Source organism: Opisthorchis viverrini (assembly GCF_000715545.1).
Source record: "Opisthorchis viverrini unplaced genomic scaffold opera_v5_223, whole genome shotgun sequence".
NCBI classification, from domain to species: domain Eukaryota; kingdom Metazoa; phylum Platyhelminthes; class Trematoda; order Opisthorchiida; family Opisthorchiidae; genus Opisthorchis; species Opisthorchis viverrini.
Window position 1 is genome coordinate 748,573 of NW_008751880.1, and position 13,330 is coordinate 761,902.

General features: G+C 43.2%; 3 protein-coding genes across 3 annotated transcripts in view; 2 read left to right on the forward strand and 1 right to left on the reverse strand.

The window, feature by feature from the left end:
* The window catches only part of T265_08530 (hypothetical protein), a gene marked incomplete at both ends in the record, with an annotated part of 37,908 nt that extends 33,652 nt beyond the window's left edge, over window positions 1–4,256 (forward strand). The window contains 2 exons of the mRNA XM_009174359.1: window positions 1,922–2,248; window positions 3,676–4,256. Of these exons, the coding sequence (XP_009172623.1) occupies window positions 1,922–2,248; window positions 3,676–4,200 (852 nt within the window). The remainder of the gene's footprint in view (window positions 1–1,921; window positions 2,249–3,675) is intronic.
* Window positions 1–13,330, reverse strand: part of T265_08531 (hypothetical protein) — a gene marked incomplete at both ends in the record, with an annotated part of 47,654 nt that overhangs the window by 4,164 nt on the left and 30,160 nt on the right. The gene's annotated exons all lie outside the window — the stretch shown is intronic.
* Window positions 9,244–13,330, forward strand: part of T265_08532 (hypothetical protein) — a gene marked incomplete at both ends in the record, with an annotated part of 19,011 nt that continues 14,924 nt past the window's right edge. The window contains one exon of the mRNA XM_009174361.1: window positions 9,244–9,520. Coding sequence (XP_009172625.1) covers window positions 9,423–9,520 — 98 coding nt within the window. The remainder of the gene's footprint in view (window positions 9,521–13,330) is intronic.

Below are 13,330 nucleotides of genomic sequence, written 5' to 3' on the forward strand. Positions count from 1 at the left end.
AAGGCCTGTAAGGGGCCAAGTTCAGACGTTTGTTAATCGTATGCTCTGCTCTTTTTAGTGTTTGTGTATGCTAATGGTCAAACTAACCTTGAAATCAATTCGGAGTTTGATACGCATCCATTTCACCGTATATAGACTGTATACACGTCTTGTATGAGATGGAATATAAGGTGATTTTCACCGACCCGCCATCGTAAATCCAGACTAAGTAAGTTGGGCTTTATATGCTGGAACTAGGACCAGCTGATTTCGGCAATGCACTCTGTGCTGTTATGGGATGAATGTACTGGCTTTGAATTTACCGGTTGATAAGCAAACGTTTTATCGTGATTTATGACTTTCAATGGGCTATCTATACGAGTGCCACCCAAACAAACGGTATCGTGCACAATGCGTTTTTTCCGCATCCTCAGGCAGTCAAATCAACCCGTCGATCGTTGGTACCCTCTTGGTGTACACTTTATATGCCACCTTTATCAGGCATCAGAACTGTAATACCTTTGTTTCTTAATATAGATTTCTTGCTGTAAGTGAAACCAGTCAATGCTGAAAGGCCCAGGAGCACTGTGCAACTGTTAAATCCTTATCGAATATCGTCTGCAATGCGCACCTGATAAAACTTCAGAGCGTTTCGGGCGCGCAACCTCCCGGGTAGTAGTTTGAACCCTTAAACGTTCGCTCATGCAGTCACGCCTGTTGACTGGCTCATCGAGCAGTGACTTCTCGGAGTGAAGTTTCACTCATCGGGTGTATGTGATTCCGTGATTGAAAGATGAGTGCGGGTTCATCACAGTGCTGAGCGGCCGCTCCTGACCGAACGTCTAAATGCTCAAAGTATTGATCGAGAGGTTGCGGTGTCGAGACTCTCTGAAGTTTCATCATATGTGCACTGCTGACGGTTTTAAATAAGGATGAAATAGCTGAACAGTGCTTCTCGGTTTTTCACCATAGGTTTGCTTCACTTACAGGACGAAATATCCACTAAAATGTCCCCAGATCTCCTCACACCAACAGCAATCTTTCACCTCTCCTTGGCTTATGGAGGAGCAGCCAAAAAGTGAGGATTAGTTTCGAAGTACCATTCCTACATTATCACTAATTCAGTACGTTTGTCACCGAGTTAAGTAGTCTCACTTTTGAGCTCTTCGACATATAGCAACTGTAAGAAAATTCATCTATCTTGAGCATATTTAAAGAGTGATGTGTGTTTCTAGCAGCTGTTATCCAGACGTTACATAGCGTTCATCTATTCTGCACCTGAGTGTCACTTCGAAATGCGCCACACCAAACAATATATTGCTTGTCAAATTGATTATTCAAGACATTCAGTACCGAGTTTATTCAGTTTGCCATGTTGAACTTTGGTTCCCCTCTCTTATATGAAGGACTGGTTCTCAGTCAATGGACGTGATTTTACAAGCTGCAATCATCTTCAAATTATTGCATTACTGGATTCGAGTTCTCCAGTTGGGTCGGTTAGCCCGCGTTGAGAAGACTTTTTCACCGTGCGATTAGGATCCAAGCTCTGCTGCCAGCTTCACCTGACAGCATACACTGATCGGTGTAACTCGTGAGGCCACCAATACAATCTCTGTGTTTCGGTCATGATGTATGAAATCCTACTGTTTACGGATGTTGTTTGACGATCATAGATGACAACTACCATACTTTAGTTTCAGTCGCTGTTAACCACTGTCACGTCAAATGAGCCCTGCCGAATTTTCCCCAAATGTTTTGAGATAACTACTACATGTGACTTCATTATGATCACAATAGATACACTTCGCTTAACCTCATCAGGTTAGAACTATTTGTGGCGTAGTCATAGAAACCCTTCACTGTCACTTTCTGACACAGATATGCAGGCACCTCGGTTGTTAAATAACTTCATTCCGCGTCACTATTTGTTTTGGCTTTACAGGAGCCCTACTTAGAGCGACAGCTCCAATTGCCCTGCCGTAGCTCAGACGTTGGTTTACCTCGTCGCTGGACAACGCGTGACCACCTGTTAGAAACCCATTATTATTGGGGAAACCCTGGACGGCGCATTGCGTTTTCAGAACACCATGATCTGGTTATCTACGGCAAAGATCGAATACCCGCATTCGCTTCTCAAACACAGGTACAGGACCTCTGTAGATTTCGTTCCTTACCAACGAAAACCCTCGGACCAATGTCTCCTTTGATTGATCTGCAGTCCACGTGTTATTATCGAGATGACAGCACAGATGGATGGATTGGAGACGTGGTTAGTTTCCCGCCATTGCGTTAATTTTGTCCCTGCTTCGTTTCCGCCTTTTTGCTTGTGTGCCCATCCAGGCACCCATGTACTTTGACACTATTTAACATACCACTCTGGTTTTCCGTGCACCTGGTATACCGAAACACTCCCGTCAGGCACAGCAATTATCAAGGTTTTGAAAACGTCTAACTCGCTTCCCAAGAGGAACCATGACAAAAACAACGCTATGTCATTGACTCAGAAATTACAGTCACAAAAAAGCCGATGTGGTTTATACTGCTGTCGTGCTATAGTAGTGAATTCTACATAACGTGGGCTGTGTTGCTCAGTATGTAGCGTGAGAGCTTTTGGGAACTTGCGCCACATCTGCTGTACGGACATGAATGCTGAAGTCAGAAGCCCGCGATAGCTTACTATATGCCAATTTCCCAATAATTAGTTCGCAGTATTGAGTCGTGTCTACTTCACATATTTTCTCCTTTTCACCCCTGTTTTTTAAACGTTACTCGTTACCAATGAAATGATTGACGGGAACTGACGACTGTCGGTCAGGATCATGTCAGGGTGCCACTGTGTGCGTCCGTTGTATATGCGTCAAAGCGAAAAATCCATTGCACTTTGAATAAGTTCTACTGAGTTTCCACTGTTAGTTATCATTCTCACTGAAATAAACCTAGAAAGTATTTTGGTGTTCCAGGTGTCTTATCGCAAAACGATAGGCCGAACAAACTGGAGAGGCCCCATCAAGAGGTCAAAAGAAGTTATCTGCTTTTAGGGGTGGTCTCTCTTGTGGGCGGGGAAAACTAGTTTTGCTGATGTTCGCGGGAGATTGTTCTTTCCGAATGATCGGCTCTGTTTAGTGTGCATCGCTTATAAGATCTACAGATTTTAAGCCGCATTTCCATGCAGTAAATTCTAATTTCAGCTTGCTTCGAAGTTAGTTGGTGAGCGTTAGTGCTGTGATTATTACATCAATGTCATCATCATTCATCTAGTTGAATGACTACCTTCCCTTGTTTCAAGTTCCAGGTCGAAATTCTTCTAATTGAAGTAATCACGTCTTTTTTTATGAAAACAACTCTCGGAAAACGGCTAATTCATGTGGGTTCGTGTCTCCTGAATCAAGTGTGGTCATGTCCCAATAAGCTTAACCACGTGGGACGTCTTTTATTTTTTGAGGTCCATCAGGGGAGGGGGCGTCAGATACAACAAGCCTTGCTTAATTGATCTTTTGAGGACTTGCCCACTTTTTGGTAGAAATATCCAACCTCAAAGACCGCTACTTGTTAATTAATGGGTTCTACGTGGAGGCCAACAATAAGAATCAATGCTTGATGAACTTTTCTGAATTTATCTAGTCCTCCCCATTTTTTTCATTTTCAACCCCCTGTCTTGATGAATCAGATATGCCTTTCTGTTCTTACCTTTTCTAGCCAAGGGTTTTCCCGTATCCTCACCTGATTACGGTAAACCTCAGCTTGCCAAGCGTCTGGTCCGATTTTTTGGAACCGGAAGCTGACCCCGTGACTCCGGAACAACGACAGGCCGGAGCTCTCATGCATTGTTTCGCCTCAGCTTTGGCTCATGCCCATAAATCTGGTTTACCCCCTGGTCCATTGCAGACTCCAGTTTGCCTCCAAGCTGTTTGTTCCGATGGCGTCTATTTCGACTTTGTCTACTTTCAACTGAACACACTGCATTTTCCAGATCCTTCTCAGGAGTCTCAGTCCACCAACACTGTGTTGCGCAACCTGGCTTGGATTGATGGGAATCACCGACTGTTCGATAAACAGATTCCGAAACGTAGCTTGTTGCGGAATACTAAATACCGAGACCTAGATATCGGGGTTTTCTCACGCCTCGCCACTACTTACTTATGGGGTTTGGTTGGAGACAGGTGTGTAAACGAGTTGGAGACACCTGATATCCCACAATCCCTGACTGCTTCGGCAAGCTAGCTAGTCAGTCCTGCATTTATCATTGTTCCCTTGAACACAACCACTTTACATATGGCTTTCTGTTGACTTTTTTTCTGCTACGCGAATGGGAAATGGTACACTAGCACTGCTAATCAGTCTGTTGACAAACTGTATCTTGAGATCTCACGCAACCGAGTTTGTCAGATTAGGAACAGTGTATTTTCGATGCTCAAAATTGGGATGGGTTGGACCTACAAACAGCGAGTAGAACAATTTGAAATGAATTTTTGCCCTTGGAGACATTAGGGACCGGACCAAGAGATACGATTCACAGATATCGGTGCCGAACCGGACACTGACTTTACGTAAACTAATGTTCGGTGAGATAGCGTATTGGAAACATAAATGAATTCTTTTGGTTCGACGTTTAAAGAGTCGTTTGTGTGCAGCAAACTTTCTAAGCAAAGCTTGCAGGTGGTAAAGTCTAGGGGGATAGTTTTATCTGCAGTTATCTAATGATTTAGGTGATCAGTAATCAGCACGTTATATGCCCCGAACATGGAAAATTGCAGCCAGTGTGTGTATTCTGTCACAAATTTAGCAGTGAAACCATGCAGCATATAAGGATATCTTATTCTCGGGAACTGTCCTTGTTCAGTGAAAGCTGATTCGACATAAATGTACCAGGAAAGGTTATAGAATCAAAGGCCAACCACGTACCTAGCAAAGAAAGGATTAGTGCTTGGACTTGTCCGGGGAGTAGTGGTGACTAATGATGTAGGAGTCGGTGCGGTTTCTATACCGTCCCCAGACGTTCGGGTAGACAAATTGCTGAAGGAACCAGGTGATCAGAGCGAATGTATAATATGTTATAGGTGGGAGTAGCTGGAGCCATTCAAGTCATAAAGAAAGGAACAACGGCCAGCTTTTCGAAAGCCGCCAGGTTCTCATTGTCAGACGTTACTGTTTGACGTAGAATTAATGACGTAAAAGACCACGTTGTATACGAGACCAACGCACTTAGTTTAAATAGAATTCTAATTAGTAAGCCCGCTGTCATGGCTTTCGCTTCTAACTGCCTCGGTTTACAGGAATAATCCATAGACATTTCAGAGGGGAGCTTCCCCTCTGTTGTCTCGAAAAAGTCACTAAGACCCCAGGTATTTTGTTGATGGGATGTTGTGTCTTGGAAACAACGGTATTCATTAGGATGAGGCTTACGGATAGAGGGTCGACTGTGTTAGTGCTCCGAGTTTCCACAAAAACAATTTAGGTAAGTGAAGACGGCACGAAGGACACCGTACTTCGACACGCAATAGTCTCGCGACTGAAACTTAAGTTGCGAGTTATGAAAGAAGAGGTTCTAATCTATGAATGTGTATTTATTGACTGGATGCGAAACGCAATCCGTTCCTATTCCGCACAGCCTGTAGCTAGTTTCCAGACAAGAAGTGTGATCGAGCAGATCCTCAAAATCACCAATGATTTGGATTCATTTCTTAAAGAACTCGACAGAGTTGGATGTTTTGCACGCTACCAACTTTTAAACACCCTAAGGTCAGGCAATTTATTTTCTTGAGGGACCACCACTCACCCAGTTGCCGGAAGTTCCACGACGGGAAACTAATGAGTAGGCTCCGTCAAGAAAGTATGCTGCGATGTCTCGCATATCGCACCAACTGAAACGTACGACGGTCTCTGTGCATTGCATCCAGTTGAAGAACAATGCAAACGATAGATTCATTTGTGACCCGGATGAATCACTTTTAAAACCAACTAAGTTTGCAAATGAGCGTGCTTCCTAAAGCTTGCTAGCCCTCTACCTAGTGACCGCAGGGTTCTGATGTTTTTTTATTTTCTACCCACTGCGTGTGGGCGATTATTATGTGACTTGGAGTATTTTTCTCAGGAGAAAGGTGATCGGTTACGGTATGCACACTGAGAAACAGTCACTCCCTTGGATCAATTCCGCAAGCGCACAGTGAGAGAATAGCACCAACACACAAACGCTCAGTATGATCACATAAAAAATAACCTATGATGGTTAGCGAACATCGCTTACCCATGCAACCCCCGGATCCGCAGAGCGTCGAAGCATCAAGGTTTATCGATTCAATTTGATGGGTTGCGTAAGATAGCCCATATCGCGTAGATCCTGAGTGGTCCATTAATGTTACGACAGCGATCAAGTCAAGCTAAGAAGGATTATGTGATTCTGTCAATGCTGAATAGTCTCTTTGTTTTCAAACCGGCTCTTGCGCATCCGGTCCCGTCTTTCGTACGTCCTGACTAGTTGAAAAGCGAGGAGTTTGCTCGCCCTTAGCCTACAATGATGAACAGGAATTCACCTTTGTGCAATGTGGAATTTCCTGAGCATCCCCATGTACGTCTGTCTGGCGGGGAATCCTGAAGGCAACACAAAGCGACCACAAAATATCAAAGATGTGGGTTGGAATTTAGCATACGACTTGTAAATTAGGTTGAGACACCTCGATTTGACCATCCGACCGGCGTGCTGTCTGACTCCAGTAAGAAGAAATAGCTTCAACTGCTTCATGGTTTCCGAAATAGGTTAATTACATCACTCAAAAGGTACGTGAACATCTGTGAACAGTGGACTAATTCAAAATAATAGACTGGGAGATCCCTTTCTGTGTTATTCCAGGTGCACAGCTCTCCACTCTGCGGACAGTTTTGAAAAAGTGCCATCAGTTAACTGATTCGAATCAAAAAAGGATGCCATGCGAAAATTACCAAGGTCATCGTCCGTTCTCAGGGCAACGGATGGAAAACCTGCGGAACACCTTTCAAGGTGCCAGCACCAAACGGAGCATCTGTTCGCATTCCCAGCGTGTACAAACGTATTCAATATAAATCGATTTGCAATACTCATCTGAATAAATCATTTGGACCGAGTGGACACAAATTAATTTAATTAACACGACACACGGGCTTTTCTCCGCTTTCGTAACATTAAACAGCATTGATTTAGAGTATATGATGTACATTCCTGGACTGAAAAGCGGTCTTTTCCAGATAAGTCCCGCTACTAATGCAAAAAAGCGCATGTGCGAAAAGTTAAGCCCCGCCACCTTTTCATGTAAATTATTAATGACATTTCCCAGTTGCACCCTCTTCAGTAAAAACTAAAAGTACAAATTTTATATCCTCTTTTTTTTAATCTTTTTTTGGGTGACGGAGGTTAATTTTTTGGTGGGGCTTATCTGGAAAGACCTCTGAAAACTACAAGGGTTAGTCATTCAATGGGATCGATTCACATGCGAGTAAAGCAATATATAGCATTCTAAGATTAATTGCATATCGCTGGGTATGCTTGCGGTAAGAGGTTTACGCTATACGTAACGGTTTCTTAAATACTATGAACGACACGTCTCACCGGGGGGTTTGAGGGCGTTTTACATCCGAAAGTGGAAAGTTAAAACAAATGGTCCAAGTAAACACTTGCCGTGTTGTCAAATGTTTTCTTCAGTAAGGGTTACTGGTGGTCCATTGTGTGAAAGAATTTGGAACGAATTACATGACACTGTGAGCTAGTTGAAAAGTTTAAAAACGGACGACAGCCAACGAGGATGCATCGGAGACAGGTGGAGAAATTAAGTACCCTAATAGATTATCTCGGATTTTATGTATCGGTTTAGAGTCGTACAAGGAAATAAACACAAACAACGAAACACAGGACCAGGATTATTATTCTTTGTGTAATTCAACCTTCAGGATACCAGCCACCCACATTACACGGTTGGTCACTGACGATAGGGTTGTGTAGTACGTTTGTAGTGCCTTTTGAAGGTCAAAGTGTTGCGGAGCAGGAGGCCATTTCTGCTAAATGACCTGCCGACTGGTATTCAGAGACGTCTATTATGTCCTGTTCTTGCTGTGTGCGAAGCGCTACTCAATCCATCCGTCAAACTCGATATTTTTCCATCCAGCTCAGGCAGTTCATTACTTAGTATTTAGTGTAGTAGCCCTACGTGAATGTCATCGGCTTTGATCTTGAAGCCCATCAAATTTGTGACGAATTTAAGAAGTTCAAAGCTAGTGCACAAATAGGTTCATTCAACGCTATGCAACGGTCTCTATTTTTGAAAAAGTTCTTTGATTATTGATTAGGCGGGTTAGTGCTTTGCGTTATCGCAGAATATTCACGGTTGTTTTGCGTGGCATACTAAAATGTGTCGAAAGTCTGGCAAGCAACAGCATGCTGCAGTATTTTTTGAGTTTCCTGTGCATCGAGCTCAACGCAAACAGACAGCATAAGGGAGAAGTGTTGTGTTTATTTTACGATTACTACTTGCGGTTAACTTAATCTTCCGATTTGGCACAACCATATATTTTGTTAGTTTCCCCTACTATGCTTAGACTTGGTCAGTCTGTAAATTTGACCTCATCCCTAACCATAAGGTCGTCTTATTTGGCACCCGATCACCTTGGAAACGAATGTAACCGTCTTGTCGTTACTCGAAAATGTATCTAGCACCAAAAAACTCGAAAGTCCACCTCACAAGTTTTCCATCGTGGTCTTTGGTCTAAGATCAAGCCGTGCCCTGGGAACGACTGGGTCTTCGTTGGAAATTTCGGTGTTGTCTCTACAACTTATCACTTTCAAGCAGAATCTCACGGGACCAGAGTAGAGTATTCTTAGCGAGGAGGGGATCTCTCGTGGGGTGGGGCGTGTTAGGGAGATCACTGTGTTTGGTTTCGTCTTTCTGTTTTTTTGGCACTCCACTCCACCACAAAAGTGTTCTCACAGGCTCCCTGGCGCTGTTTATTGATGTCTTTGTGTTGCCTACTTATCATTGCTACCCAAGAGTTATGGTGTGTTGCCGGCATGCTGTGCATTCAACGAGCATTCCAGACAGCTACACATTTCATTTTCAGTATACGCATTTAGAGTAAGTGCACGTGACCTGTTCGTTGGTCGCACAACCGTTTGCTAGATGCAGAGCAACGAAAGCCAACTGTTCAAGCTGAGTGGAGAGAGCCGATTGGCTTACTGTGTTGATTCGTAAGAATAACGATAATGGTAGCGTGTCGCTGCGTCTTGCAAGAGAGTTGCACACAATCAATATGTGTCACGAAACGAACTGAAGGCTTCAGGTGGTGTGTTAATACGAAGAAGAGAAGCTGTCGGAAATTCTATAGGAGTTACAGTGCCAGAATCCTGGAAATTACCACTACGGCATCATGCTATTTCCAGCAGCCCAATAAACTGGATGACATACAAACTGTGCTGAGCAGTAATGGATCCCGAACGACATAAGTCCCTTATGGAAGAACTCACCTCGATCACCACAACCGTCGAAGAAAGGCGAAAAATAGGCCATGAGGTTTTGCGACAGTAAGTTGAACCTGAACTGTCGGTGACATTTTTCGCAAACCTTTTATTCAGTAGGTACACATATGAGGCTAAATCCAGGTAAAAATCTTTTCTGGCTGATTCAGATACTCCAGAAAGAAATTGGTGGAATTGGCCACGAGGAATCCATTGAGAGAGACGGTTGACATTTTCAAGCTATAGATTTACATATAGGTGTACCTTATCTTCGTTGTGCTTTCACTTGCTACAAAGGCAAGATTTTGTTTTCTTCATGTCCCTTGTCATAGCATTACTGTTCAGATATCCGCCGTCCGACAGCGGTCATTTTAATTGGGCTTGTGTCTTTACAACCAATCCCGTAGTTCAGTACGCATTACCGTGACAGTCGGTATGTTATAGCAGTGGCACTTTTGTCGTGTTGAACATTCTTGTCACTACCACGATATTTGTAATGCAGCCTCAGGCAGTGGCCATGACTGAGCACCGATCGGATAGCGTACAATTATCTTCCTCACTTCACGAATGAAACGGTATCCTAATTTTCACTTGACCATACCTGTCGAAGTCTGCGTTGTGGCTCCGGTCAATGTGTTCGCGTATTCAGACGGCTTACATAAGAGAGGTGATTTTCAGGGACGATCAAATGACGTCGGAGAATGCGACACGTCTTAACTTATTGCGAATGTGACTGGTTGTGACTTTGTTCACAAGTAAACATGTTTGTATAAATCTATGCAAATCGTGTGGTGCATCAACACTGGCTATCACCACTGCTGAAACATTTCCAAAACCATGTATCGATGGAGCGGTTAGACTGAAGTTCTTTAAAAGGACAAGAGGAGGAGGAGGACTACGTCCAAGACTCACTTAACCGAACCCATGAGTATGTGACCCGGTCGATCATGCTGGTACGGGCATACATACATGGTTGCAACAACACTGACACTAATGATATTCAAGATGATATTCAAGTTCTGGCGTAGCAGAACTTCGCTGGAACGATGCAGTGATGAAACGTGAACGGGCTATGGTAAACGAGAACCGCGTTATTTTCGCGGAACGTAACGTTCGTAAGCCAAAGAAGTTTTGGGGAATCGGAATAGGAAAGCAGCGAATATAGCACCGTGAAGGAATCCATACGAACCACGTTCCTAGTTCAGAGAGTTCACACCAGTTTCCCTATGATAAACAAACACGAGTACCACAGACAGGATAACGTGAAAAAACGGGGTCGTTAAAATATTTGCCAGATACTGAGCTTGCCCAATATGGAGCACTGTAACAGGACTCCGGATTATTAGTTTAGTGATATGAAACCGATGGGTTAGATGCGAGGCCCTGTAAAAGCTAAGCCACTTTATTGCATCACCGTTGCTTTCCGTCAGCCTTTCTAAACATGGGTAGAGATATTGTTGTGGGAATTAGCTGTATTCAATAAAATGGCCTCCTCAATCACTCGGGGAAAAACTGAGGTGTCATATTTTGATCATGGTTATCGTGCAGTATTGCTAGCTTTGGCATTGCTAAATCTGGCGGGTTGGCGAACTATATTCCGTTTCCCTTAAATAGCCTCATTTATCACGACAGCCAATGAGTTACTCGCACATGACATTGTCCATAAAGTAAGTCGTCAGTTACATTATATAGGCAACTTACCTCGTAATGCCAAGTACCCATGACATTCTTTCTCCCTTCAAGTTTTTCTCTAGAAGTTTCCGTGCAATATACAATAGTTACTCATCCTATGGATCGTCGGGATCGCAGGTTCCTCCTCGGCAATAATGATGCTTTTGTCCCAGAGTTTCTTTTGTGCTTTATTTCCCATAGATACTACCCTCAACTGTTCCGGACTTCGGATCGCCCTTTGGCTATTGGGTCATTGTTCATAGCTAGCTTCTAGAGCATAACATGGGGTTTTTTGTTCTTCGGTAAATGACTGACAAGGTGACTAAATCAGGACCATGTGCGTGAGTGAACGTAAATACTGAATTATGAGAACCGAGATGCCTAGTGTGAATAGGATACTTCTCCCTAATGTAGCTCGAGATACTACAAACCTAACTCGACTGGAGCGGATATAATGAGGGTTCAAAGTTCTAATATCTAACTCATTAAGCCATCAAACATTTACCAGAGTTTTTTTCTGCAAGTAAAGCTGATCTGCGTTAAGAAGATGAGGAACTCTACAAAGCCTTCCACCAATACTGTGACTCATCGGCAGTGCTTAGTTCACGAATCTCAGATGGAATTCATGCCCCAAAACATTGACCAAGCAGTTGAACACTACACTGATAGTAGATTAGCTCTTCACTACACAAAGTTATTGGAAGCCAAAAGGGGTTTCTAGGGTGATACGGTCTGGTTGGCGTACTGAGTTCGCTTCCCAGATAGTTCCCCAGCAGGATAATTTAGAATGGAGGGGCAGTTAGGTAAAAATGATCCATATTTGGCCCTCCGAATGAAGCTTTTGGGACCGACAAAACTGGGTTCTGCATGCCACTTGAGCTGACATTAAAAGTCAATGAAGCAAGATGCCCTAATAGTATAGTAGCCATTTAGCAACAATACATCTAAAATCATGTCATTATTTCAAGACTTGTCAGTTTCTGTAGTGTCGCTTTTCATTAGCTGTGGTGTTGGATATGTAAACAACAGTAACGACTTTGGGAAAGGGTGAAATTCCTCAGAAGGTGGGATAATGTTCCAATTTTTCTACAGCACAACGAATAGACCATTCTTGGGTATTGCCTTGCTTGTTTGCTTAGCTGGTCCCATCTCTTGACTAGTGATGAAATGTTTAAAGTCAAACAGTCCAGCTATCCAAACAAACCGATAATCATCTAAACAACCCGAATGCACACTTTTCCCCTGAATAACAACAAAACTTCTGGCCGGTTATTATATGTACAAACTGACGATTGGCCCCATAAGATGATTTACTGCAACAGAAGTGAGAAATCTCGCCAAATATATGGGGAAAATCCATGTGCGAATACTGTTTACTGGCCTTTGTTGGAATATTTCCGGGATGGTCTTGGTTAAAATCATGCGAGAGACCTCCAAACTTCTACCAGGTTAATACCAGACCTCAGGAGAAACTAGCCTTTTTGTGTTCTATTGTGGGAGTCTCCCATAAGATGCATTTGCTTTTTTGTACTACTGTATGGTCACAAGGAGTCTATTCATGATATTAACTTAGCCATTGTGGTTGCCAATGTAGTTAGTAGACTCGTCAACAGATCATTTGGAGGTTTGTGGTACTGTAAAATCCGATGGATCTATTTGGATCCCCGAAATGGCGCTTGAAATGTTGACGGTGCAAATCTTTACAAAACAAACTGATGAGCTGTTTTATTACGATTACTACGGGTTTGCTTTTCGTGCGATGTCTGAATAGGTTTTGTCAAAGCCGTTTGAAGACCGTCAGTATCCTGGTCTAAGAACCCAATAAAATATATGCCATCAGGTGAACGAAATGAATAAGGGAACGATGACCATTCCACCGTGTGTTAGACAACTTTACATACAGGGGCAACTCAGAACGAGGGTTTTTCTACGAAAATTGTCAAGCACCATGTACGTTACCGCACTCAGCATTGAAAACGAGCTGTCTTCATTGGAGACTGCATGTCCCACCATCTTGTTCTTATCTTAATTAGGCTACTAGAATGGTGCGTACTTTTGGGTGCGTACCGAGGAGACATCATACCCATGTTCGAAAATGAACTGGGTTTATTACGCCAGGCATTCAACGGTTAACTCATCATAATACTCCTATTGCAGTACCCCAAGCACAACTGATAGCAATAGGGCAAACAGTCAAAAAAAAAA